Raw genomic sequence first — 27,929 nt, 5'->3', positions numbered from 1 at the left:
GCGGGGCCGCCCGGAAGCGGCCTGCTGTAGCCGAGGTGACACATCTCTGCCCCGCCAGCTCCAGCAGCAGCTGGGTCAGCAGGAACGGCAGTACAGGCCACCCTTCCCCAGGGCCTCAGAATGGACCTCTGCCACCCAGGTAAGCACCTGGGGCCAACCTCTCTGAGCCTCAGTTTCCTCTTCTGTAAGATGGGGACAATAGTGCCTGCTTTTGCAGGATCCTGGAAGGAATCAATTGATAAGTAGATGTAAGACAGGTGGGAAACGCAGAAGGAAGCAACAAATGTTTATGAGCTCAGGCTGGGTGCCAAGCTGTGCTCCAGGAGCTGGGAGTCCAGTGAACAAAGCAGGCCCTGTCCCTGCCCTCCTGAGCTCACGCTCCAGACGGGGAGACAGACAGTAAAGGTATTAATGTAATATGTCAGGAGGTGACAAGCAGGTGGAAGAACAGCCAAGTAGGTAAGGATGATGGGAGAAGGTGGTCGAGAAGGGCTCAGGAGGAGATACCATTTGGGCAGAGGCCTGGAGGAGGGAGGGAGTGATCCATATGGGTTTCTGGGGAAGGAATATTCCCGGGGGAAGGAACCGTCAGTGCAAGAAAGGTTGCTCGAGGTGAAGATGATGATGTTGGTGACAATGGCTGTCTGGGCAGCACAAGGGCCCTGAAGCTCCGTTTGGCCTTTGGGGATGGGGGGGTGAGGGCTGCCTTTAGGGAGGCTGAGGCCACCGCCTAGAGCGCCAGTGGAGGAGGGCCAGGGAGGAGCAGCAGAGAACCAGGGCTGAGACCCTCCCCAATGAGCAGGACCGTGTGTCCGGGGGGAAAGAGGAGAGGCACAGTCTGCACAGCTGGGAGGGGAGAGAACAGGATGGTGCTGTGTGTTCTGCAAGGCACGGAGAAGAAGTGGGACAAAGCCTCTGTGCCCCATGTTCAGAATATCCCAGCATTGCCTGGAAGTCCAGAAGCCGAGCGCGGCCAGGAGCTGTCCAGGTCCCCAGGTTCAGATGACATCCACCCTGTGAGCAACAGAGCCCTTTCTTCAAACAAAACCTAACACGGAGCGGTCTGACCCCGCCCCCCAGGCCTCCCGGGCCCTGCGGGCTCTGGGGAACCCAGTCAGAGAACCACCCATCCCTTTCATCTGCCTTTCGGCTTTTGGTGGCAGGTGGCTCACAGACTGGGCGGGCTCCAGGAGCATGTCTTAGGTGGTGCCTAGAAGACAAGAGGGGACCCAGCGAGGAGCAGCGCCGGGCTCAAGGTCACTCAGCAGATACGAGGCGACAGGAGCGAGGGAGGTCATGTCCGCCCACACTGCCTGGCTTCCCACCCTTCTTACCTTGTTCTTTCGGGGCTTCACAGACTGAGTCCTTCAGAACAGGGATGGTTGTCTCCACAATGAGGAAATGGAGGCTCCCAGAGGTGAACTAGAGGAGAAGGCTGACTTGCTTGACGTCAGAGGGCCAGAGCAGGGACAAGAGCCTGCAAGGAGAGCCGCGGGTTAGCCTGGGCTGTGGGAGACAGGAGGCCAGAAGCTGGGGTGCTGCTCTGCTTTAGGCTGGCCCTGGGGAAAAGTGGACTGAGTAAAGTCAATGCAGGTGGTGTGTTGGGAGGTCTGAGATCTCCGTGGATTGGTCCATCCATTCATTCATTCATTCATGCTATCAACAGTCCTCCAGTGTGCAGATCCTGTGCTGGGCAGTGTTGGGGACAGCAGTGACCCCGCTGTAGGCCCAGCCGTGGGGGAGCTGCTGGTCCAGAATGTGGGGGAAGGGAAGACAGATCCTGCAGCACAATGACCCAGGGCCCATGAGGAAGCGACTCCTTCCACCTGGGAGGGGGAGAGCCAGGAAAACTTCCTGGAGGAGTCAGAGGGAGGGAAGGAAGGTCATCCTCCATTACCCAGAGTGGGTCTTAATCAAAGCTCCTCCACAGCCAGGTGATTTCCCCTCTCTGAGCTCAGATTCATCATCTGTCAGTGGGCACCATCCTCCCGGTCCAAGCTGGGAGAGTAAGTAGGGACTGGGAGTGAGCCCCACCTGGCTCAGGTCCCAGCTCGGCACCAACCCACCCTTGGCCGTGGTGGGCCTTTTCCTTCCTTTTTTTTTTTTTTTTTTAAAGATTTTATTTATTGAGCGAGATAGTGATAGAGAGAGAGCATGAGAGGGGGAGAGTCAGAGGGAGAAGCAGACTCCCCGCTGAGCAGGGAGCCCGATGCGGGACTCGATCCCGGGACTCCAGGATCATGACCTGAGCCGAAGGCAGTCGCTTAAACAACTGAGCCACCCAGGCGCCCCAGGCCTTTTCCTTCTGTGGGCTCCGGCTCCCCATCTGTACTGTAGACAGGATGGTGAGCAAGGTCCCCCAGGACAGCCTCCCCTCCTGCCGTGTGTTCTGCCCAGAAGCAGATCAGGCCCCTCCCCCAGGGCCTGCCGGGAAGGCTAGAGGTCCAGGCAGCAAAGCCCCTACGTGACCAAAGATAGCACCTTTGGGCTGGTGCAGGGAGGCTGGGCGTAGTCAAAAATAGACACAGCTTGGCTCTGGGGGCGGGGAGGAAGCCACACGACACCCACAGAGCCTCGGGGGCTGGGCCGGGAGCAGCTCCGCCAGACGCCCCCTCCTGCCCCCGTGCCCCTCATGCTGAGACTCTGAGGCACCTCTGCCCTCGGGGCCCCAGGATCGCACCCTCCTCCTGCCCTGGAAAGGGGAAGCAAGGCCAGCTGTTCTGGAAGCGGGGCTGCAAGCAGAACAATTTCTAAAAATACGATGGAAAAGAGGAAGGACAAAGGGGAAGTTGGGAGGAGCTGGGGAACGGGTCGGGGTGGGCACCAGGGCGCCCCCAGCTGGCCTGGGCAGCCCCAGCCTGCAGCGTGGGTGGGGTCCGTCGTCCACGGGCAGCCCTTGTGAGGTGGGAAGCTCAGAGCCAAGGGAGGAGTCAACAGAGTTCATGGTGGTGGCTTTGGTCCTTCTCCTTTTATTATTTGTTTGTAGTTTTAGGTCTATTGTTATCAAAATGCGCCCCCCATGAGCTGCTCCGGTGTTTGAAACTCCAGCATCACCAGGCTCTCACTCTGTGTCCTTGTCACCCTCCCCGAAACATCTGTGCCCTCAGCTCTGAAATGGGGAGAAGTCCCCGCTTTGAAACACGGAGGTGAAGGGTTGGAAGGTGGGGTGCTTCCTGTGATTGTCGGGACAGCACAGGGGTCAGAATCCTGCCAGAAGGGGACAGGGGACAGGGAGGATCCATGAGCATGTCTGTCAAACCCCAAAAGAAGCTCTGTGAAGAAAGAAGGCAAAACAGCCCCCTGTTTTGCAAGAGAGCACTGCGTGTCACGTGTCTGCTGGGGTCCTGGCCACTTCCAGGAGCTGTAAGGATTAAAAGGCACAATTTATACAGAGCTACTGGGCATAAAGTAGGGGTTTTTGAGCTGAAGGTTAATGGGCCTCTTGCTTTGTCCCCTGGTATAAGGGCCACCTCCCCCCTCCTCTCTGGAAGCCAGGCTCTCTAGGCCTGCCGAGCTCAGAGTTGCAGGGACAGAAAGGAAAATTCCCAAATGGGGGTCACCAGGAGGCGGGTACACGGGGTCACTCCTCCTTGTGCCTGGATCTGTGTCGGTGACCTGTTGGGGACAGAGCACCACTAAGGGTCGTTGGCTTAGGGTGTGTACTGCATCCGGGTGGACGGTGCCTGGTCCAAGCAGGATGTCGGCTCCAGCTGGTATGTCTGCTGTACCTTCAAGAAGCTGTGCCTTCGCTCCATCGGGCTGGCAGCCTCTGGGGGCGAAGCGCCTGAGAGGACCAGCAGGGCCAGGGCCGTATGCTCCTCCCACACCGGCTTCTCTGTAAATAGAGTCCCTTGAGGGCCGCCTGGGTGGCTCAGTCATTAAGCGCCTGCCTTCGGCTCAGGTCATGATCCCAGGGTCCTGGGATCGAGCCCCGCATCGGGCTCCCTGCTTCTCCCTCTCCCACTCCCCCTGCTTGTGTTCCCTCTCTCGCTGTGTCTCTCTCTCTGTCAAATAAATAAATAAAATCTTTTTTAAAAAAGTTCTCTCTGTTTGCCAAACTATGGAAAGAGCCCAGATGTCCATCGGCAGATGAATAGATAAAGAAGATGTGGTATATATAGGTACAATGGAATATTACTCAGCCATCAAAAAAATGAAATCTTGCCATTTGCAATGATGTGGATGGAACTAGAAGGTATTATGCTAAGTGAAATAACTCAATCAGAGAAAGAATTATATGATTTCACTCATATGTGGAATTTGAGAAACAAAACAGAGGAACATAGAGGAAGGGAGGGAAAAATAAAACAAGACGAAATCAGAGAGGGAGACAAACCATGAGAGACTCTTAACCATAGGAAACAAACTGAGGACTGCTGAAGGGGAGGGGGTTGGGAGTTGGGGTAACTGGGTGATGGGCATTAAGGAGGGCATGTGATGTAATGAGCACTGGGTGCTATGTACAACTGATGAATCAGTTAACTCTACCTCTGAAACTAATAATACATGGTACATTAACTAAATGAATTTAAATAAAACTTAAAAAATATTCTCTCTGCTTTCATTTGAGAGGGATAATGTCTGTCCTTAGAAAACCTTAAAGAAATGTGAGCAGGTATTCCATAAAGCTAGGACTTAAAGGGTCGGGGAGGGTATGGACAGGCAGACAGGCATGCCAGGGTGGAGGATCTGCATGAGCAAACGTGGGGAAGTAAGACAGAGACAGTTTGGGGACAGTGAGGAGCTGGTAAGGGGACTGTCAGGCTCTTAATGAGAATAGTGGGGAATAAGGCTGGCTGGGAAGGCCAGGATCAGGATGAGAACTTTTCTCTCTAAGTAGTAGGGAGTCCATGGGGATTTTGACCGGGTGAGCGTTGTGGATGGAACAGGATGCATGATGGGTTAGAGGTGGGTCGCTGACCCCAGTGTGGCACCTCGCACAGAATACCAGCACACACATGTCTCCCTTCATTCATTTCCAGGTGATGAGGAAGGAACCCAGGCTTTGTAGCCAGCCCAATCCAAGTCCCACTCTGGCTCAGCGGCTTGTCCCTGTGCAACCCTGAGCAGGTCACCTCATCTCTCTGAGCCTCAGTGTCTAGAGCAGGGACTGTGAATTGTCCCCCAAAACCCAATCTCCCCATCTTACATAATAAGGGTATCAGGACCACCATACTGAAGGCTCATTTCCCAGCTTCCCTTGCAGCCAGGTGTGGTCATGTGACTACTTCTGGCCAATGCCATGTGAGACAAAATGAGACACCACCTCCTGGTTGTGCAAATAAGTAAGTGGATAAATGATAAACACGGGATCCAGGGAAAGAGTAAATGAAAGTTCCAAGGAAGGACGAATGCCTCCAGCAAGTATTCTGAGTACCTGCTATGCGTCGGGTTCTTTCTAGGGGCTGAGCAGTGAGCAGAATTGTTGATGTGTCTGCTCTCATGGTGCTGGGAGTATAATGAGTAGAACAGAAAAGATGCAAATAAACAAAATGGTTTCAAGGAGTCTGTACCGGAAGGGTACAAAGCTGGGTAGGAAGGGAAGGTAGAGGAAGGGCCTGCTTTAGAGAAGGTAGTCAGGGAAGGCCTCCTGGAGGAGGTGACGTCTGGACCAAAGCCTGAGTGATGAGGGCAAGCAAGCCATGGGTTTCTGGAAGGAAGAGGGCTCTGGCGGAAGCAAGAGCTAGCCTGTGTGGCTGGAGGGGAGTGATGGAGGGGAGGGTGGTGAACGGGCCAGTGACCACTGGTTCTTCTCTCTCCAGACCCAGCAGAGCTGAGCAGCGGGGAGACAGAGGAGCTGCAGCGGATCAAGTGGCACCGGAAGCAGCTTCTGGAAGACATCCAGGTGTGTGCACACTCACGCACTCACACTCACAAGCGTGCGTGCGCATGTCTACACACACATTCACGCTGACACACCTTCCAAGCACACCCACCCAGAAGCAAACACTCCTACACGCTCACACACCTCCCCACTCCTGACCGAGGCTGGTCGGACAGCAGGGCCAGGCTCCAGCCCACACGTGGCCTCGGCCCCGGCCCCCAGGAGTGGGGAGACCAGAATCCCAGGGGGACTCCCCACTGCTGGGCCCAGCTGCCAGGACCCAGAGAGAGCCAGGAGCGTGGGGGAGCGAAGGGGGCAATTGGCTAAGCACCTACTGTGTATAGAGCCCCGCTCAGTGCTCTCTACACTTCACAGCACGGCAGGCTCTACTCCCATCCGTGTGGCCCCTATCAGGCCTCACCTCCACGCTGGGCCTCAGTTTCAGACCCTCTAAAACTTAAACCATTTTGTCAAGATAACACCGGTATGTGCCTGGCACTCGCCAATGCACCAGTTGCTCAAACGTTCACCCATGTGATTTTTAGCCCCCTGTGAGGCAGGCCTTGGTTCTGTTCCTGGAATGTGCCAGGCTCCGTCCTGCCCCTGGGCCTTTGCACTCACAGTTCCCATAGCCTGGGACTCTCCCAAGCTCTCCTCGTGGCACCTCATTCTCATGACTTCACTGTCAGCTCGAATGCTGCCTCCTAGAGACTGCCCTGACCCTGACCGCCCGGCTGGGGTTGCGGGGACCCCACCCCCACCCCACACACATCTACCCTAAGAAAGTTGAAGATACAGAATCATTCACTCAGCAGGTATGTTCTCGAGACCTACCATGTGCCATGCTCCTTCTGTACCATGACTCCAATCATTTTCCTTTTTTTTTTTATTTGAGTAGCATTGACATGCACTGTTCCATTAGTTTCGGGTGTATGACATGGTGATTGGACGAGCCTATCCCTTACACCATGCTCACCACAGTGTAGCTACTCAGATCATTTTCTGCATGGTCATTTCATTTGCCCATGGCCCCATGATCCCAACCCCACCCAACTGGGAGCTCCACAAAAGCTTAGGTTTCTCTTGCCCACCATCATACCCCAACTCAATAGTCAAAGCATAGTAAGTGCTCAATTAATAATTGCAAGTGAATCACGGGGAAGTCGCTCAGTGACTTGGCCAAGATCATCACATGGGCAGACGCTGACTGGGCTCAGGTCTAGTCTCCAGGCCCCCATGCTGCCCCTGGGTTCCCGGACAAGCCTGGGGAACCACGCTCATGCCACAGATTGCAGGGAAAGGTGAGGAGGGGCTGGGCTGGGTTCTAGGGGCTCTTGCCAGGGACTCATCTTGCTGCTCCGCAAGGGGTTGCTGGACAAGCCGCCACTCTGCTATCTGCCCAGGGGTTGTGGTTAGCATAATTAGGGGGTCCTCTTCCCCTGGGTACCTCCTGCAGGGTCAAGATGAAAAAGGCTGGAGGGGAGTGGGGAAAGCACAGACTTGGAATCAGACCTTGGACATGTCACGTCACCTCTCTGCACCTCAGCGTCCTGTTCTGTAAATTCCACTGGGATTACAAGGTCCCTGAGAAGAGGGCCTGCACTCTCTGGTACCCTGGTGTACCCATAACTCCTGGCCCATAGTGGGCACGGAGTCAAGGGCGAATGGCAGAGTCATTGGATGTGGGATGGAAGCCAGAGAGGAGTGTCTAAAAGGCAGGAGACACCACAGCTACAGAGGGGAGAAGGAAGGCTGGAAATAGAATGGGGGGAAGGGTGGGGACTTGGGGACTACCTCCCCCAAGACAGGAGCCTTTGGGGAATTGGGTATCAACAGGCAATAGGTTGGCTTGGGATTGTGAGGATAAGAAATACCTGGGAAAGTGGTCTGTCAGGGGTAGGGGCACTCAGTGGCAGCTCCGTGGAGTGGGGGGTCACGCCCAGGGGTGCAAGTGGGTGTGGGGGAGGGTGTTCGGGAATCTCTTTCCGTCCCACCCTCCATCCCTGACTTTCCCGCCCTGTCGTGCCCCCTGCCACCCCACAGAAGCTGAAAGACGAGATCGCAGATGTGTTTGCCCAGATTGACTGCTTCGAGACCGCGGAGGAGAGGTGAGGGGCCGGGCCAGGGGACACTGAGAAGCTGCCACGGTGGCTTCCCAAAGATGTCACACCCCAGGAATGAGCATGAGGGAGCAAGGGGCCATGCGTGGGGCTAGGGCCCTGGTGAAACCAGGGGTCGGCCTGGAGGAGGCGGCAGTGGAGGTGAGATAGGAACAGGGAGGACCCTAGACTCCATCGCGTGGTCTGGTCTGGTCCTTACTTCCAACGGCCCCCTCTTTTGAGAGACACCCCACCCTCAACCCCTCCACCCAAAGTCTCTCCCAACCCACCCTGACCCAGCCCCTGATCAGTCGCTGGCCGCGAGCATCATGGGATGGGCCGGGAGAAGGGGAGTTCAGCCCCAAGGAGGAGGACCAGGAGCCAAGGGCCTCACAGGGACCAGAACCTGGCCGTGGCAAGGCCAAGGCTGGCCCACCTCACTCCACCCATAGGGTGTCATCCACACGCCCCTCCTGTGGGAAGACTCCCACTGGCTCTGTGACCTGGGGCTGGTCCCCTTCCCTCCCTGGGCCTCAGTTTCCCCACTTGTGGAGAATAAGAATCTTGGTTCAGGAGCGCCTGGGTGGCTCAGTCAGTTAAGCGTCTGCCTTCAGTTCAGGTCATGATCCCAAGGTCCAGGAATCGAGCCCCAGTTTGGGGTCCCGGCTCAGTGGGGAGTCTCCTTCTCCCTCTGCCTCTGCCCGCGCCCCCACCCCCGCGACTGCTCATGCTTTCTCTTGTTCTCTCTCTCTCTCAAAAAAAAAAAAAGAGAAAGAGAGAGAGAATGTTGGTCCCTACATAATCCCCTAAGGCCTCAGACACTGACTGCTACAACTTTGTCTCAGGAAATCAGCCCTGCCCCTGCGACCCCTTGGTCTCCGATCACCTTTCTAGCCCCACACACCAATCACACTGGCAAGCATGGACACACACGTGGCTGCCCTGGGTCTGCAGAGGCCTTGCTCCAGCTCCAACAATAACACACATTTACAGAGCACCTACCACCGAGCTATTCTGAACGCTTTCACCTCTCCACAATGCTGGGAGGCAGGTGATGGTGTCATCCCCATTTGACAGAGGAGAAAACTGAGTCCCAGAGAGATAAAGTGATTCACCTTATGTGGCTCAGCCAACAAAGTAGTGGAGTGGGATTTGCACCAGGAGTCCAGCTCCAGAGCCCGTGCCCTCACCCCCAGCCTCCCTGTTATCCTGCACAAGCCCCTCTGAATGCTCTCCCTGGAGCAACTCTGGGCTCCCAAGGCCATGGCTCCAGAGCTGGTTAAAATGCTGGCACTGGGCCCATCGGAAGAGTCTGATTTAGTAGCTCTGGGAGGGGCCCAGATCCTGCATTTCTCGTGCTCTCCCAGGTGATTCCGATGCAGGGTGTGAGGACCCCACTTGGAGGCTCTTGGGGAATATTGGTTCTAGCTGAGCAAAGCATCCTTGCGGCTTGGAGGGGGTGCCCTGGGGTCCTGGGGCAGTCCAGCCTGACATCTTTGTGTCTACAGCCGGTTGGTGCAGAAGGAGAAGGAGCTATGCATCGGGCGTAAGAAGTTCAATATGGACCCCATGAAGGTAGGCAGTTGTGGGGGGCTCAGGTGGTCCTGGGGCCGGGGGAGCTACAGGCTGGACACCTTCACAATGGCCTCTTGCTCCCCTCAACTGACAATAACCCACCTTATAAATGAGGAAATTGAGGCCCAGCAGAGCTCAGTACCTGTCCAGTGTCCCACAGTCCATCAGGGCTGAAGGGCTCTGTCACCCCATAGCATAGTATGAGGTGGGAGCCAGGAGGATGTGGGGACATTGCATGAAGCCCACAGACTTGGAGTCCGCTGGCTGAGCCTCCGCTTCCTCCTTTGTGAGTAGGTCTTTGGACAGTGGGGCCCTTAGATCCTGGGGCTCAGTCTCCAGAAGTGTCTTCCAGCCTCTCTGACAGGGGGAGCCAGTCTGGGGCCCCTGGCACGGAGCACCCAGGGCTTGCCCCTCCCCCACACCCCCCACACCCCCCACCTCTCCCCCTGCCTCCGAGCAACCCCAGCCCCACCTCTCAGCCAGCTAGGTGGCAGCCGGTTCCCTTCCTGCTCGAACAAAGACAGGAGGAAGCCACAAGCTGACACACGGAGGTGCGGTCAGGGCAGCCAAGGGGTCCCTGGAAATTTACTGCCCTGGCTGAGAAGGCTGCCTCTTCCCCATCACAGTGTCACACATCCGTTCGCCTCCCTCGGACCCCGGCCCCATCCACATGGAACACACACACACACACACACACACACACACCACAACGCATGCACACACACATGCACACTAACTCCTACTCCCACCAGAGCACCGGAGAGGGGCCCCTGAGGGGTCCCAGGACCTTCTGTCTGTCACCGAGAGCCTCCCCCCCACCTGCCCCCCATCTTCCAGTAACCTCTTCCCCAAGACAGACAGGGACACGAAGGAGCCCTCACAGAAAACCAGAGACCAACTCCTCAAACTCCCAAAATTGGACAGATTCTGAGTGCCAGGGCTGGTGGGGGGCAAGAGGTGCGTATGATATCGTCAGATCAGAAAAGCAGTTTCACGCAGAAAGGGAAGGAAAGGCGCCACATTGGACATTGTCTCCCTCTGAGTGGTGGGATTCAGCCATTTCCTCTCCTTTGGAATTAGCTGGGTTTTTTCTGATTTTTATACAATGGATATAGATTATTTGTGAGAAAAAAAAATAAAACAGGGGCGCCTGGGTGGCTCAGTCGTTAAGCGTCTGCCTTCGGCTCAGGTCATGGTCCCAGGGTCCTGGGATCGAGCCCCGCATCGGGCTCCCTGCTCGGCGGGAAGCCTGCCTCTCCCTCTCCCACTCCCCCCTGCTTGTGTTCCCTCTCTCACTGCGTCTCTCTCTGTCAAATAAATAAAATCTTTAAAAAAAAAGGAAAAAAAAACCCCACTATTTTTCAATATGAGTTTTAAGGGGACAAAAGAAATGTCTGAATCATTGAATCTTAAAGTTATAAATTCATAGAATCATTGAAGCATATAATCCTAGAGTTCAGACTGAAGGGGACCTGGGGAGACCATGGCGTGAACCTGGTTTGCAGAAATGCTATCTCTCTTTGCATGCCTCCAGTGATGGGGGACTCACCACCTTACAAAGTCAGCTTCTAAGGAGCACAGAACTTCCCAAAACAGTCTGTGCCTATGTCAGAATGCCAGGCCCCAGTGCCCCACCACCTGTCCCGCACTCTGGCCACGGAGGCCCCCTCCCTTCCTCCTCTCAGGCCAGCAGCTGTGTGGGGGCTGATCGTGGGCTCTGTGTACCCCCTCCAGGGCATCCAGTATCTCACTGAGCACAAATTGCTGACCCCCAACGTCCAGGACATCGCCCAGTTCCTGTACAAGGGCGAGGGCCTCAACAAGACGGCCATTGGCACCTACCTGGGGGAGAGGTAAGGTGGGGTGTGGCCTTAGGGAGATGGGGAATGAGGGTGTGCAGGTGTGCACAGGTGTGTGTGTGTATGTGTGCAGGTAAATGAGGGAATGAATTATGTTAGGGAAATCATAACTCTTGGGCTTGAGAGGAATAATTGATCACTCTCCTCCACCTTCTGAACCAAAGCCTGGCTTCCTTCCTTCCTTCATTCACTCATTTGTTTAACAAATAGATATTTTTTAGTGTCTACCATGTGCCAGGCAGTATCTAATCCTTGAATTTATCCTAGTGAACAAGACAAACAAAACTCCTGCCCTCAGGGAGATAACATTAAAAGACAGATCCCAACATATGTAAAATATGTTAGAAAATTGCAAGTTCTTTGGAATGCAAATAAAGTAGGGAAGGGAGATGAGAACCACTAGGAACAAGGTCAAGGGTTGTGACTTTAACTATTATAGATAGGAAGGGTCTCGTGGAGGAAGGGTCACGTGGAGAAAGTGATGCTTGACACTTAAAGGGGGTAAGCAGTGAAGACATCTGGGGGAAGAACATTCCAAACAAAGGGAACAGCACATGCAAAGTCCTGGGGCAGAAGCATGCTCAAGGAACAGCAGGCTGGTGAAATTAGAAGAGACCAAGGGAGGGAAGAAGTAGTAGGTGACAAGGTGGGGCTCCATGGGAGGGTTCTGGGCAGAGGAGTGGTGAGAAAGGACCCCTCTGGCTGTTGGGGGTGCCAGGTGGGCTGTAAGTGACAAGAGGGGAGCTAGACCACCGACTCTCCTCCCAGGCTCCCCGGTGAACACATTCCTCCTAAGAGAGCAGAGGATGCAGGTGGCAGAAAAGGGCAGAGCTTCCAGATTTGAGCTGGGAAGTGGGAAGAAATAGGAGTAGGCGTGGTTCTCTCCATTTTACGGATGAGGACACGGGGGCTTGGGGAGGTCCAGTGGCTTGAGTAGGGTCATCCAGGCAGGAAGTGACAGAAGAAGGACTTGACGCAGGGCAGGCTGCTCCGAAGCCAGGGTTCTCCTCCCGGGTGAACACACCATGGGGGGGTGTGGGGGATGATGTGAGCTCAGACAGAGGTGAGCAGACCAGAAGGTGGCTGGGTCCAGAAGGAGGACGTGGCTCCCGTCCCCCCTCCCCCCAGCCCCCTCCAGGAGGTGGGTGCCAGCAAGTTCCCAAGTGCATGTGCCCTCCTTCCTGCCCTCTCCAGGGATCCCTTCAACCTGCAGGTCCTCCACGCCTTCGTGGACTGCCACGAATTTGCCAACCTCAACCTCGTGCAGGCCCTCAGGTGAGTGGTCCGGAGAGCAGGGCCCAGCCCCCGGGGGTGGCCCAGCCTGGGGTGGGGCAGGGGGATCAGGAGCCACACTCATGGCACAAAACAGCATCACTCCTTGGTCTCTGATGCCTCTGATCACCTTCCTGCGGCCACTGCTCCTCATGGTCTTACATTATTACAGCCGTATTTGATTATCGTGACGACTGTTACTACTACTTCTGCTATTCCCACTACTTTTGAGATTAGTGTTACAGCGCAGTAGGTATTGCCTTTATTATGACATATTAAACTCTGGAGCCAGACTGCCTGGTTCATATCCCAGCTCTGCGACTCATCCCTGGGGCAAGTCTCTGTGCCTCAGTTTCTTCATCTGCAAAATGGGAATAATAATAGGACCAATTAGGGGCTCCTGGGCGGTGCAGTTATTTGAGCATCCAACTCTTGGTGTCGGCTCAGGGCATGATCTCAGGGTCCTGGGATGGAGCCCCACGTTGGGTTTGCGCTTAGCAGGGAGTCTTTCCCTCCCTCTCTGCCCCACCCCCCCTCGTTCCCTCTGTCAAATAAATAAATAAATCTTTAAAAAAAATAATAATAGGGGCTCCTGGGTGGCTCAGTTGGTTAAGGGTCTGCCTTAGGCTCAGGTCATGATCCCAGGGTCCTGGAGTCGGGACCCATGTCTGGCGCTCTGCTCAGCGGGGAGTCTGCTTCTCCCCCTGCCTCTGCCCCTCCTCTTGCTCATGCTCTCTCTCACTTGCTCTCTCTCAAATAAATAAAATAAGTAATTAAATATTTAAAAATAAAGAAATAAAAATAATAATAATAACAGTACCAAATTCATAGGGCTGTACCAACTAAACAGAGAGTACTTAGAATTGGCTTAGTAAGTCTTGCTGCTATGAGTAATGCCTGGAAAATCAGCTCCCGAATGGGGGCATTTGATCTGGGCTTTGAAGGGTGATTAGGAGTTTGCAAGGCAGAGAAGGAAGAAGCCACTAGAACCCAAGCCATGTGGCCTACCCTCCAATTCCCACGCTCTTTAAGGGAGAGGGGTAAGTGCTCAGGAGTCTCCAATATTCAATCCTTCCTTCTTTTGCTCGTTGCTGAGCAATCCCTGGGCGCCCAGGCCGGGGTGAGGCCAGCGGGAGGTGTGAGAGGAGCAGTATAGACAGCCCTTGCCCTTGGGGAGCTAAGTTCGAAGCTCTGGAAGGGCTTAAGTTCACAGAACAGGAAGCCCAGCCAGCGGAAGGCACCTGCCCAGGGGTCCCCAGTCAGATCCCAGGGCAGACAGAGGCCCCCTCTGGGCTGAGGTGGAGGGGGCCACAAAAGGTTCTGGGCCCAGATGGGGAGGGGGGCACCACTCCACTTTGAAAGAAAAGGCACCTCCCCGAGCGCCTAGAGGACAGGGGCAGACTCTCCCATGTACAGAATAAAGACTAAGGCTAAGAGAGGCATAGCAGCTTATCCAGGGTCCCCCCACCCCGTGCCACCGGGATCCCCACCCTCCGCCCCATTCCTCCCCCCAGACAGTTCCTGTGGAGCTTCCGGCTGCCAGGCGAGGCCCAGAAGATCGACCGGATGATGGAGACGTTTGCCACCCGATACTGCCTCTGCAACCCAGGCGTCTTCCAGTGCACAGGTGCCTGTGCGGGAGGGGACGTGGGGCTGCGGGACCCCTCCGGAACTGCGGGCACATGCCCGCCCCACCCTCTCAGGTCCCCCCCGAGCACCCAGACCCTGGGAGCCCAGACTTCTTCTCTGAGTGCCAACGCTGGGCCAGTCCCTCTGCTGGACGCTTGTCAGGCAGGGCTGCCTCAGGGCCCGGTCCTTGGGAGAGGAGGCAGGAAATGATGCACAGTCCCCCTGGCTGAGGGCAGCGATGGCAGAGTCAGCCTATCCAGGACGGCTTCCCAGAGGCAGTGGGGTCTGAACGGGGCTTTAAAGGATGAATAGGAGTTCTCCAGCGGGTCAAGGTGGAGAAAGGACCTTTCGGGCAGGAGTTTTCATCAGGGCAAAGGCCAGAAGAAGGAAACACGCTGGGCAGGAGGTCGGGGGCACAGGGGTATAGAAAGATACCAGCAAAGATCAGTACTGCACCCACCGCCCCGCCCCCAGCAGGGTGGACAAGAAGTCTTCACGGCAGTCTTGTCCTGGCTTCTTCTCTGTACCTGAAGTTACCGCAGCAACGATAACGAATCCCATTTCTTGAGCTCTGCCTGTGTAAAGTCAGGTAATCCTTGCCTCCACTCTGAGGTCAGCAGTGTTCTCCTCTCCGCGTCTAACACAGACTCCGAGAAGCGCCGTGGCTTGTCCATGGCTGTGTGACCATAGTCAGGTCCCATGGAGCATCTGCCCTCTCTTGTAGTTGCCTATAAATTGGGGGTGTGTTTCTTTATCATCTGTCACCTCCACCAGTCTAAATACCCCACAGGGGTAGGGACCATATCAAATTTATTCACCAATGAATCCCCAGTCCACAGCATTTCATGGGTGCACAATAAATACTTATAGAAAGGACGGAATTTTAAAGCACCAGATTTAAATCACAGTCTAACTGCATCATTTTGTGGCCTTGGGCATGTAACTGAAGCTCCTTGTGCCTCAGTGCCCTGCTCTGTACGATGGGGTTAGTAAGGACACTTGCCTCACAGGGTTGTGGTAGGAATGGACAGCTATTAGGTGGTTCTGTTGGGTGCCACTGTTTTCAGGGGTAGAATCGTTGATGTCCTAGAGCATGACGATACCTCAGGTTAAACCTCCTGATGTCACAGATGGAGAAGCCGAGGAGGTCAGATACATTCCCAAGGTCCACCAGGGAGTTGGGGACACAGCTGGACTTCTCTGGCTCTGGACCCAGAGCCTAAAAATGCCCCAGAGGAGCAATCACCTCCCTCCCAAATGCTCAGCCCGGCCTCGCCCCCAAGCCCATGAAAGTCTGAGGAATGGAACAGGAGCTTGGGCCCCAGGAGCCCCACAATGCCGGCAAGATTGCCAAGCAGCACGTGACTAAGCCTTGAACAGTAGAGCCAACAATAAGTGTTCTCCGAGTTCTGAGGAGGCAGAGAACAGAGTGGGCAGGGAGGCTGGAAGAGCTCGGGGAGAGGCTTGAGCTCAAGCTGAAAGGGGAGGGTTGAGATGGGTAGCAAAGGGAAAGGGAGGGCATGCCTGGCAGGGGGCCCAGCAGGAGTCAAAGTGCAGGGGTGGGAAGGCATGGGAGGGGCTCAGGAGCGCGGCAGCTGAAGTTTCTTTGGAGCAGGGAGGCCTGTAAGAGCGGGGAGGAGGCCAGGCCTCGAATGCCAAGCTAGGACAGCATGGACCTTTGGGGTGTTGAGACAGCTGATGCTTGGCCCCTCAAAGCGGTCAGGGCAGAGGAGGCGAGAGTGACCAGGGCCAGGACTGTGACTGCTGTCCCATCTCGCAGACACCTGCTACGTCCTGTCCTTCTCCATCATCATGCTCAACACCAGCCTCCACAACCCCAATGTCCGGGACAGGCCGCCCTTCGAGCGCTTCGTGTCCATGAACCGAGGCATCAATGGTGGCAGTGACCTGCCTGAGGAGCAGCTGCGGGTAAGAGGAGCGCGGCCTGACACTCCTGGTCCCCAGGCATCCGGGAAGGGCCTGTCTTTAGGTGGACAGTCCAAGAGGGGCTCCTCTGAGATAGACCACTCCAAGAGGGGGCTCTGAGATGGACCACCCAGGTTGGTGACTGTCTTGAATTGGGCCACCACCAAACGCGTCGGTCCTGACATGGGCATTCCCAAGTGGCCCCCATCTTAAGGGGGATGTCTGCTGTAGACCACCCAGGAGACCCTCCCAGACTTCATCCTTTGGGGAACTCTGGGCACCCATCAGTCGCACTTTCCAGAAAGGGCACCTCACACAACTCGGGTGTGTTGCTTGGAATCCCAGATTCTTAGAGTCTCTGCATGTCAGGGCTGAAAATCCTCAGACTCTGCTAAAAGCCTTCCCTCCTCCAGAGAGGGGGAAACTGAGGTCTTCCACAAGGCAGCTTGCGAGCCAAGCAGAACGCGGGCCTCCCCGTCTCTTCCTCAAACAGCCCCCACACTGCACCAGGCCCTGTGCCCGGCACGGGGCACCTGGGGATGAATCAACCACCCAGGCCAAGTTCAGGGTCTGGTGGGAAGATGATGCCTATGTGAATTATAGCCCCATGTGATCCATGCTGTACTAACTACGGGGACATAGCTGCAGAGACACAGAGGACATTACTGTCGCTCTCCTGGGGGCAGAGAAAGGAGGCCATCCTGGAAGACTTCACAGAGGAGAAGACTTTTGAACTGGGCCTTGAAGACTGAATGGGAGTTTTCACAGAGGGAAACAGGGAAAGGACAGTCCAGAAAAGGGAAACTGCCAGAACCCAGGCCTCGCCTGGCTGGGAAAGGGAGAAGGGTCCGCAGTGGCTGGCTGGGGGTGTGGGTATGTATGGATAGGGACAGGTGGCAAGGTGGGGAAGGAGGCTTCGAATGAGCCTCAGGGGGTTGCCTGGTAACTATGGGCAACACGGAACTGGAACTGTTTTGTAAACACAGGAGTGAGCTGTAGAACCTGGTGCAGCAAAAATGAATTGACAGTTCATTTCCAGGACTAAAGATGCCCCAGAACTCAATAAAGCTCCCGTTGCCTCCTGGTGACAGCCTGGCAGGAGGGGAGGAGAAGGTGAGAACCCCACCCTCCCAGCTTAGCACCCCGCCAGGTCTGGGGGGAAGCCTGGGTCTGGAAGGACTTGGGTGCCCCTCCCTGTTCGAGAACTGCCACGCCCTTAGCCCACCACCCTCCTCGGTCCCCAGAGGAGAAAGTTTATCATGGGGGTGGGGGTGGGGGGACCACAGCACAGAATGAGGCCTTGAGAGCTGGTTAGAGCTCGAGTCAAATCCCCGTCTGCCCCGTTTGTCTGTCGGTGACCTTGGGGAATGACTCACCCACCTCTCCAAGCCACCATTCTCTCAACCAGGATAATGACGCCTGCGTCACCGAGCTGCTGGGAGTAGCAATCTGTAAAAATGTAAAGGGCACAGCCCCTGCCAGGTACAGAGCACAGGGTCTAAATGGTGGCTTAGGTCACTATGAAGAATAACTAATAATAATTTTAAAACCCCAGCGCTTAGCAAGATGCCCGAAATCTAAAATGCATTTGGGACTCAGTAAGTCCTCTCGTTGTGGTGCTAGTGACAGGAGGCTGGGCACACCTGGTCTGGCAGATAATGAGTTAATGGCACACCAGCATTATTGCCTCAGCCCCCCAACCTCCCCCAGGAGCCTTCTTGAACACCTCCCTCCTTGGGCATGTTTCCCAGTTCAAGCCTTTTGTTAATACCAATGCTCTACATTTGTGTAGAGCTTGTAACTTTCTCCTCCTGGGGCTTTAGGGTCTAGTATCTCAATTTAAGGTCACACTCTGCCTGGGAGGTCTGGGAAGGGTTTATTAGCCCCTTCCCAAGGTGCAAAGAGAACCACACAAGCCTGGTCCTTGCTGTTCGGGGCTTTTACCGCAGAAGTCTGGGGGGAAGCCTGGGTGCTGTGTGGTGGGGGGGGCATCTGCCTGCCTTCTCTCTGGGCCTCCTCTTCCCTATACGTAAAGGAAGACCTCACCTTTAAGCACCTTCAGATATTCAAAGTTTGTCACTTTGTGGAAAGATTCCCCATCGTGGTACTGGAGCTTGGGCCCTGCTGAGGACACATAATGCTTTTAAGCTGGGCAAGGCTTCAGAGAGGTGCACTATGGGAGGCAGGGGACAGGCGGGTTGAGCCCGTCTTGCCCTGGCTATCCTGATAGGGATGAGGCAGAATGCCTAAGAGACTCAGGGCAAAGGTACAGGGTGTGGACTCAGAGGATAGGAGATCAAATCCTAGCTCTGCCCTTTATGGTTACGTGACCTTGAGTGTGAGCCTCAGTTTCTTCACCCGCAAAGTGGGCAGATGATAGTGCCCTCGGGTGGTTCTCCTGAGAAGCCGGGTTAATGCACTTCAAGCTCCTGGCACTTGACAGGCACCCAAGAAATGCCAAGAAGGGGGCCACTCACCTTGAAAGAGCTGCCCAGAGAGGGAGCTCAGGTGGAAGAGCGGAAAAAGGGAAGAGGCCAAGGAGGGCTCTCCAGCCTCTGGTGTTATAGGTGGAGAAACTGAGGCTCAGGCAGGGGAACAATCTCCCAGTGCAGGGTATCTTCTGCTGTGGGCAGCCCTGGACCTCCTGGGTTTTTGTCCAAACATCTTCTTCAGAACTGACCACATACCGGGCCCAGTTCTGGGCACTCTATGTTCTCATTAACTCCTCCTGACACCCTTAGGCAGTGGGCACCCTTCCCAGTTCGCAGCAAAGGAAACCGACCTCCTAGAGTGGGAGCTGGCCAGGGGTCTCATAGTTTGTGAGGACATCAGATTCAAACCCATGCCTCTCTGACTCCAGGGCCCTTCCTTCAGCAGAGAGCAGAAGGCAGGATTTGGGGATGGAGGACTTGGCTGTGTTTCCCAGTTACCGGTTGCTTCCTGGCTAAAGGAATCTCAACTTGTGTAATGGAAAAGATCAGGGATCGATTTGGCTTCAGATCCTCCGGCTTCAGGCTCAGCTAGATCCAGGTGATCAGTGAGGTCAGGACTCGATCTGGTCTCTCCATCTCTCGGCAACCTTTTCCTCCATGTTGGCTTCCCTCCTAAACAGGCTCTCTTCAAGCTGCAGCAGAGACTGCCCAGGCAGCTTCAGGGTTCATTCTCACTTAGTGGCTAAAACTAAAGTCCCAGAACTCAGGCTTATTGGCTGGCTTGGGTCACACGTCCTCCCTGAACCAGGCACCATGGCCAGCAGGAGGAAATGTTCTGATTGGCCAGATGGGAGTCATTCGCTCCTTCCTGGAGCCTGGGGCAGGGGGGCAGTGGGTGTGAACCCCCCTCAGCAACCTGGACAGAGAGTGTCTGGCGGGCAGCCCCCAGAGGAAAACCGGGGGCGGAGAGAGACAGAGACAAGACCAGCAGAACCGCTGGAAGGTGGCATCTACCCAGCCAGGTTTGGTGGCCACCAGCCCCCCACCCCGCCCCCGCTCAGGGGTGTTTACTTACAGGGAGGGCTGGGGTTTACAAGGTGCAGGAACGGTAGATGAACCGAGCTGTTTCCTTTGTGGGGGGCAGAACGTGCAAGCTGATAGGCCACCCGCAGAAGCTGCCAGGGGGCCTCTTGTGGGTACCGCGGAGGATGAGACCCCCCTGTCTGGCCCCCCGCTTGCGTCCTGGGCCTCCCAAACGTTTGTCTGTGTTGACAGCTCTGCTGACAAGGCCTTTCTGCCGCTCCCTTTGTTCAATCAGCCAGCACCACCTGGGAATTCTCAGGGCTGGGCCTGGGCAGGAGGGGCAACAGGGCTTCCCAGCTGCACTAGGGGTGCGGGGGTTCCAAAAAAGGGCCTGTGGTCCCTGCTTCTCCCTACGCCCACCCCAGCACAGCCAGGCTGAGCCGGGGATTCTGGAGTCCATCCGAAGCCACCTCCATCAAGCCCAGGAAAAGCTGCTTCTGGGGGGATTGTAACCACCCCCACCCCCACCCCACCCCGGAGCTATCGGGTCAGCAAAGACCTTTTAAAAACCAGCAAACACCATTTCTAAAACCAAGGGGGAATCCAACAGTACTTGTGAAATTTTTCATTTCAAATCTCAAGGAAACCATCGGAACAGCAGTATACACAAAGGCAACAGAAGGGAGCTAATTATCTTCGAGATGGAGATCCAGCATTGGGTCTGGTTTTAATAAGCTGAAACAGTTGAGAATGTTTTTCCAAACACTTGGAAACATGGGCAGGTTGATCACAGAACACAGGGCCCTGTGGCAGGGGCTTCAAAACACACCGGGATGACACTGCAGACAGGTCTCCGCCCTGGCTTGCATACCTCCAGTGACGGGGATCTCATTACCATACCAGGTTGCTCCATCCATATGCTAGCAGCTCTAACTGCTAGAAGGTCCTGCATGGAGAACTGAAATCTGCTTTCTGGGAACTCCCACCCCTACGACCACAGCCCACCTGGAACAGGTCCCTGCCCTTGAGAGCCAAGTTCGGCATCCCGTGTTGAGTCTGTCCTTGGGCTGGGCTTCTTGACACAGGCAGTCAATCCCCATCTCCCTGGTCGCTCCTCCATGTCCCCCTACCCAGGGTATACCTGGAAGTCTCTGCTACTGCAGCTAAGCAAAAGGGGGGCCCCCCCTCCCTTCATGGATGTTACCTAAGGAGGCCCTGACTCTGGCTGCTCTGCCCCAGTGTGTGTGTGAGTGTGTCTGAGCGTCTGTGTTTGCACACACAGGCAAACAGGTGTGGGGGTGTACAGGTCCCAGCCGAGTGTCCTTGTCGGCAACACTCTCAAACACTGGGGTGATGGTCTCTGACTCCCTCATCTGACCTGTAAGAGGGGTGCTGGGTGGCTGGGTGAAGGCCGAAGCTGTACTCCTCCCTCCCTCCTCTTCACCTTCCCCTAGACTTAGGGCAGGGAGGGGCTCTGACCCCTGTGTAGTCCATTTACCCCCCCACCCACCCCCAGAACTCTGAGGGGTCAGCATCTTTCTCTCTATTTCTGCTGATGAGGACCAGCAGCTCAGATAGGTTGAGGAACATGCCCATGGTCACACAGCCAGCGAGTGACTAAGCTGAGACTTTAACCCAGATAGCCTGACGGCCAAAGCCAGTGCTCTTCTGGAATTCTAGCAACGGGGGCCGGTGGGGGGAGGAAAGGGGGGGACCATCAACCGACTGGTCGGTAAAGAGTTGCCAACCTGTTTGAGGCCAGGCCCTGGGGGAGTCCTGGGGGTTGTGACACCCAGGCCTGCCCTGGGGGAGCGCCCCACCCAGTGGGGGAGACCCAGCCCAGCAAGAAGACAAGCATGGGCGAGGCAGCTGGGCAGTCTCTCTGAGGGGAGCGGCCTCCGCGTGCGTGCACTACTCTGGCCACAGAGCGGGGGGACCTGGCATGCAGTGGGGTTGGGGGCCCCAGCAGCCTGGGGGAAGCAGGGAGCGTTTCCAGGCCACATGGACCCAGCAGGGTCCAGGCTCCAGACTGGGGTGGACATCACAGCCCGGTCTTCCCCCCCCTTCTCTGGGGACAGAACCTCTTTGACAGCATTAAGAGCGAACCCTTCTCCATCCCGGAGGACGACGGCAATGACCTCACGCACACCTTCTTCAACCCCGACCGCGAGGGCTGGCTGCTCAAACTGGGTGAGGCACACACTCGGGCACACTTGGGCACGTGGCACGTGCGCTCAGACACATGCAAGCACACACCACACACGCACACATTGACATGCAGCCTCAGGGGTGGAGTCAAGCAACACCCCCGCCCCCCAGCCGTCCGCCTGCCCCATCCCTCCATCTGTCTGTCCTGGGCAGGAAGGGAACAGTGGGGGAGGGGAGGACAAGCAGGAAGAGGAGATGAGAGGCCCATAGACCCTTCAACTACAGGCCTCTCTCTCTTCCTGGAGGGCTTCTAAGGAAGCCCGGCCCAGAGAGGTTAGGGTACCTGTCTGAGGCCACACAGCCAACAAGTGGGTGGGCAGAAGGTTGGGTGTCCCTGAAGATGGGGGAGGAAATGGGACAGGATGTGGCTCGGGGGAGCTTCCCTTCAGCATGACAAGGGGGCTGGGAGGACCTCCAGCCTGCAGAGAGGAGCCACGGGTGGGGGCTGGGGTGACGGCTCTCACAGCAGGGACAGACTGCCAAATCTGGCAGGGGAACTGCAGGGCCCAGCGCTCCTGGATGCCTCCCCAGCGGAGGTAGCCCAGCCAGGGATGGTGGCGTTTGGAGACAGGTAAGGACAGACACCTCGTGTTGCAACAGAGACCTGGGCTGGGGATGCCCGCCCAAGCCCTCCACGGCCCCATGCCCGGATGCCAGCTGTTCTGCAGACCATGGTGACTCCTTCCTTGCCCGACAGACAGTTCCCAGCCCCAGGGAGACTCTAAGTCACAGATCCCAGCTCCTCCCTGCACGTGCCAGTGGTCAGGTTCCTCGGCCTTGGTTTCCACGGCTGTGAAATGGTCATCACGAGCACTGGGAGAGTTCAATGTGTGGCAAAATGGCCAAGCACTTGGGCTCTGGAGCTAGGACACCAGGCTCGAATCTGAGCTCTGCTGCAGGACTTTGAGCAGATGACTGCGCCTCCCTGTGCCTTGGTCTCTTCATCTGTAAAATGGGGTTAATAACAGTCCCCTCCTCATAGGCGGTTCTAGGGATTAATAAGCAAATGTTTTCTAAAAACATCTAGAACATTGTCTGGCAAGCAAAAGACGAAATACTTAGCACGGTGCCAGGCAGGGAGCCGGCCAAGGGATGAAATGAGGGGGAAGGGCGGCCACTGGTCCTGGGGCCTGATCTTGGAGGAGCCTCGAATGCCAGCTCAAGCGGGACAGGGGTAGCCTGGGGTGATGGGCGCCGCTAGGGTGTTTGAGGGACAAAGTGATGGGTCTGGGGGAAAGTGTGGTGGGCTGGGGGTTAGGAGGCTTGAGAGGAAGGGGCAGAGGAAAGCTCTCCAGGCCCCGCTCTCACGGAAGGAAGTGTCAGTGGCCCAGGGAGAGGAAGTCTGGCTGACTGCACCATTGGCCTCTCGCAGGGGGCCGCGTGAAGACGTGGAAACGCCGCTGGTTCATCCTGACTGACAACTGTCTCTACTACTTCGAATTCACCACTGTAAGCAGGATGCTTCTGAGCCTGCCCCTGCCCCTCTCCCCACTCCCAGACTAGTGCTAATCAGTCCACTCACAGAGCTTGGGGCCCCTTTGAGACCATTCAGCCCCCCTCCACACCCATTTCACAGGTGGGGAGACTGAGCGGCAAGGAAGAGGAGGGGCAGCCTCCTAACTCCCTGCCTGGGCTCTCCGTGCACTGCTCCCCTCCCCCTCCAAGGCTGGACAGAGTCTGGGGAGATGAGTGCACTCCTCTATGAGTTGGGGGAGCCCCACAAGTTCACTCCCTGCCCTGGGTGTCAAGGCTGCATTTGCTGATCCTGGCCTTCCCCGGCCCCTCCTGCAGGACAAGGAGCCACGGGGAATCATACCTCTGGAGAACCTCTCTGTGCAGAAGGTGGACGACCCCAAGAAGCCAGTAGGTGGCACAGTGGGGTCCTGAGAGCCCCAGCTGCTGGGGGAATTTCTGAAATGGGGAGGGAGGCCAGGGGGCGGCTGGCCTGGACCCTCCAGAACCTGGGGGCAGGTCAATGGCATCAAAAGGGCATGGTCTCATTGTCTCTCAGAGCCTGCCTCTGACACTGGCCGATGACCTTGAGTAAGTCTCTGCTCCTTTCTGAGCCTCAGTTTCCCCAGCAGTCAGCTGGGGGTTTTAGGGGAAACGGTGGATTTAGGTCGTGCCTGGCACATAGTAGGTTCTCAACGTGAGGAGGAGCAGCTCCTGCCCCTTGGCCCTGCATGGGAAGCCGGCCTGGGGTGGGGTGTGTCTTGCTGTCGGTCCGAGCCCCAAGTGGCTAGTCCTCGCTGAACACCCGGGAAAGCCCGGCCGGGCCGCCCTCTCCTCCCACCCCTACCCAGCCCTCACCCAGCCACCTCCCCGCAGTTCTGCCTGGAGCTCTACAACCCCAGCTGCCGGGGCCAGAAGATCAAGGCGTGTAAGACGGACGGCGAGGGCAAGGTGGTGGAGGGCAAGCACGAGTCTTATCGCATCTCTGCGTCCAGCGCCGACGAGCGCGACCAATGGATCGAGGCCATCCGGTAAGGGCCAGCTGGGCCTCCTGTCCCTCCCGGAGGCCCCTGCTTCTCTCTGGGCCTTGTCTCTTTGTCCGCAAAAGGGGTTAAATCCAGAATCTCCCTCCTGTCTCTGGCATGCAAATCCCTGCCACCCAGATTCTGTAGCCAGGCCCCAGGACACAGGGGAGCAAGGCCCCAACTTCATGGGCTGGCGGAACGATCCCATGAGATGTTGCATGTAAAGCTCTCTGCCCAGTGCCTGACCCGTGGTCAGTGCTCTTGAATGACGCTCTCATTGGCACCAGGATCCAAAGGGGCCCTGGAAAGACCTGGTGGAGAGGGAGGGAAGGGCTCTCTAAGGGGAAGGACTAGTACCAGCAAAGACGAGAGGGCAGGTCAGTGCAGGGCCTCCCTGGATAGCAGCCTGGTGTCCTGGGGGGCCTGGTGCCGGGCAGTGCAGGGGGCCTGGCTCTGCAGGGACCGGGCAGTGGGAGACCAAGTCCTTAGTCGCCATGGCAACTAGTGCGGGTTTCTCCTGGGGGCACTGGGGAGACTGGTAAACAGAGAAGGGGTGTGGCCAGGTGAGGAAGGCCATGGTGTAGGGGCTGATTTTGAGGTGCCGGGATGGGCAGTGGAGGGAGCCAGGTGAGGGGCAAGAGCCAATGGGGAGACGTGGGTGATGGTGGGTCCTGTCAGCCAGAGGATGACACCGAGGAGTTGCCGGGCCAGGGGCTGTGTCCCAGGGACTTGCGGGGTCTTTCCCCTCAAGCTGTGCATCAGTCCTGTGGGGTGGCCAGGCCAAACCCACTCTGACCTCCATTTTACAGATGAGGCCCCGAGCCCCCCCCAGGGGAGGGACCTGCCCCCGCACATAGCCAGTGGGGGGCAAGCAGGCCTGCTGGCTCCATCTGGGCTCCTTCTGGGAGTCTGAAGAGGGGTCCGGAGAACTGGGGGAGGGGGGGCAGAATTCCCAAAGCTGTCCGCTCTCAGCCTCACCCTCTCCCGCCCGGCCTGTGGGACTCCGGGCAAGGCTGACTCACCGTAACCTGGTCCTTGGTGGGGCCATCTGGCCTTTCTCCTGCAGCCTGGCAGGCCATCCCCTCCCTGGGAGACCCATGCCCCTGCTACAAACCCTGGGAGCTGGGAGCCCCTTGGCAGCCAGCCCAGCCCTGCGATCTTTTCACCTGCTCTCATTTCAGAGCCAGCATCACCCGTGTCCCCTTCTACGACCTGGTCTCTGCTCGGAAGAAGAAGATTGCCAACAAGCACTGAGCTTCCTGAGAGGTGGTGCTAGGGGGTCCAGGGGTCACGGGAACCCCATGACCTGTGGTACCTGGAGACTTATATCCCACCCCAGGACACCCTTTTCTGGCGCATAGACATTGTCCCCACCCCCATGACTTTGAGCTACCAGGAGTGGGGGGTAGAGGGGGCAGGGCTCAGGAGGGTGGGTGGGAAGCCTCACGGGCTCAGAGGTGACACTTAGGTCCCCCGGCTCTCGGCACCCAGGCACTGCCAGGAAAGGCCCCTGCCCCCTGCCCACATCACTGCAGCAAGGAGCGAGGAAAGCAGCCCCAGAACCCTGCACCCTGTCTTCCCTTTGGGCCTCAGTCTCCTCTTCTGTGAAACATCTCCTGGACTCTGAAACGCTGTCGGCCCTCGAGGGAGGAGGAGCCGTGGGGATCCTGAGTGCTTCCCGCCCTTGGCCATGGTAATGCCTCCTCCTTCTGCTCAGGGGGTTCTCATCCAGCCCCTCCCCTGTCTTTGGCTGGGGCTTGGCCGTCCCTGCCCAAGGGACCCACACACACAGCTCAGACCCACAGACAGGACCGCCGGGAGACGCCAGGAGCACTGGACTAGGAGCCCAGCACCTGCAGACTCCATCCCAGCTCCGTCTCCAAACTGCTGTGTGTCCTCTGCCAAGTCACACTCCTCTGGTTCTTGGAAAACTGCGGGGTTTGGATAGAAACGTCTTGGTGCCTTCTGTGTCTGTGCCCTTCACCCCCAGCAACAGTAACAGCCCCAGTGCAGATCCCAGCGGTGCCCCACCTGCCACCTCCCTCCTCACGGACCACTTCCTTTCAGTAGAAGGACAAGATTGTACTGGGTCCACCTAAGGAGCTTCTGGCTGGAGAGGTCTCTGCACTTGATGCCTGAGCTGGTGGGGCTCCGACCGAAGGCTGCAGGGAAGCCAAGAGCAGAGTGGGCTCAATCGCAAGGATGTCCATTTTGGAGGAGGGGCAAGTGGGAATCCTCAAGAAAACGGCAGAGAGCATCCCTGACAGATGTATGCAAGCAGGGCTGGTGGTACAGCCACGAAGCCAAGAAGAGAGAGCTTTGTGAGCCGTGGTGACCAGGAGGGCGGCCTGGAGGCAGCGCCCATGCCACTGAATGACATAGAAGCTTGTGGCAGAGCCTCAGCCCCAGCCTCTCCCCTGTGGGGTCCTGTGGTGGTGAGGGGCTGCCCCAGCGGGTCCTGGCACCCTGAGACCCGCGGTAGCGCATCAAGGCTTGAGCTGACTTCCCAGCACGCACGCAAGCAACTCTGCCTTCAGGGAGGCCCCAGCCTGGAGGAGGAGTCCTTGAACAGGCTCTTTCTCAGAAACCCTTCTCACGCCCTCACACAGGCTCTGGGGGAGACCCTGGAGGGCAGTTCCCTGGCAGGAAAGCAGGAGATGCGGTTGCGTCTGCCCCACCACCAGCCTGAGTGGGCGAGCCAGAGCGAGGTGGGCTCCCCAGGGGAGCGGAGGCAGTCTCTCGTCCCCTCCACCCCCACTAACACACGCACACCTTTCGTGGGGTCAGGGAGAGAGTAGCTGCCTTGTGAGGGGTGAGATTCTCGTCTCTGGAGGTATGCGAGTGTCTGGTAATGACACGGTACTGAAGAGGGTCTGGGATGGGCATCTGCAGGGGGCCTTGGCGGACATCTGAGGACTTCCACAGACCCCACGTCAGCCTGGGAACTGGATGGCACCGTTGCCGCCTCCTTAGGCCCCTGAAGGGACAGCCGGGGGTCATGGAAGGAGCACTGGGCTGAGGGTCATGGGCTCCGAGGTCCTCTCCCGCCACTGGCACACGCTGGCTGTGTGGCCTTCACCCCCCGCCCCCCTTTCCCTCTTTGGTCCTCAGCTTCCTCCCCCATCGTTGAGAGGGTGGAAGCAGTGTTTTGCAGGCATGAGTGGCTGTCCTGGAAATCACTCAGAAGACAGAATAAAGCTCATGATACATCTCGGGAGTGGGGTCTGTCCTCTCTGTGACCACACCTGCCGTCCTTGACGCCCCCCCCCTTCAGGCCCTTCACCCTCGTTCCTTTCCCAGCTGAAGGCAGGAGGACCAGACAGGGAAGAGTGGGCCCTCAGAGGGCCCTGGACCCTCATCCTCAGGGCAACACGGCTGCCACCCAGACAGATGTCCCCAGAGGCTGGATTTGTGACGGAGGTCCCCTCAGAGCAGGGGCAGGGGAGAAGTGGCCCTGTCAAGGCCAGGGAAAGGCAAAAGAATTTCCCAACAGGCAGTGCTGGCTGAAGAGAGAGTGAACGGCTGCCTCGGAAGGCAGGTATCCAGGCTGACCCCAGCGGTCACTGGGGAGGGGGAGGAGGGTTCCCAAGCTGGAATTCAGTAAC

At 57.0% G+C, this 27,929-nt stretch overlaps 1 protein-coding gene across 1 annotated transcript; it reads left to right on the top strand.

Moving 5' to 3' along the window:
• On the top strand, positions 1-27,535 carry CYTH4 (cytohesin 4). Its single transcript, XM_045872582.3, has 13 exons — positions 1-139; positions 5,763-5,845; positions 7,868-7,932; positions 9,432-9,498; positions 11,233-11,351; positions 12,552-12,632; positions 14,144-14,256; positions 16,039-16,187; positions 21,718-21,829; positions 23,220-23,296; positions 23,639-23,710; positions 24,176-24,330; positions 25,506-27,535. The coding sequence occupies exons 1-13, from the start codon at positions 121-123 to the stop codon at positions 25,576-25,578; spliced, it is 1,185 nt and encodes a 394-aa protein (XP_045728538.1). The 5' UTR covers positions 1-120; the 3' UTR covers positions 25,579-27,535.
• Positions 27,536-27,929: the final 394 nt, after the last annotated feature.

This window comes from Mirounga angustirostris, unplaced genomic scaffold (assembly GCF_029215605.1).
Source record: "Mirounga angustirostris isolate CCGP_5_RB_7025 unplaced genomic scaffold, mMirAng1.0.hap1 SCAF_5, whole genome shotgun sequence".
In the NCBI taxonomy this organism is placed as follows: Eukaryota; Metazoa; Chordata; class Mammalia; order Carnivora; family Phocidae; genus Mirounga; species Mirounga angustirostris.
This window is presented reverse-complemented; position numbering and strand designations above follow the sequence as displayed.

Coding starts and splice junctions, on each gene's coding strand:
- CYTH4 (XM_045872582.3), top strand. Junction 21,830..23,219: donor GGGCTGGCTGCTCAAACTGG/GTGAGGCACACA, acceptor GGCCTCTCGCAG/GGGGCCGCGTGAAGACGTGG. Junction 24,331..25,505: donor CAATGGATCGAGGCCATCCG/GTAAGGGCCAGC, acceptor CTCTCATTTCAG/AGCCAGCATCACCCGTGTCC.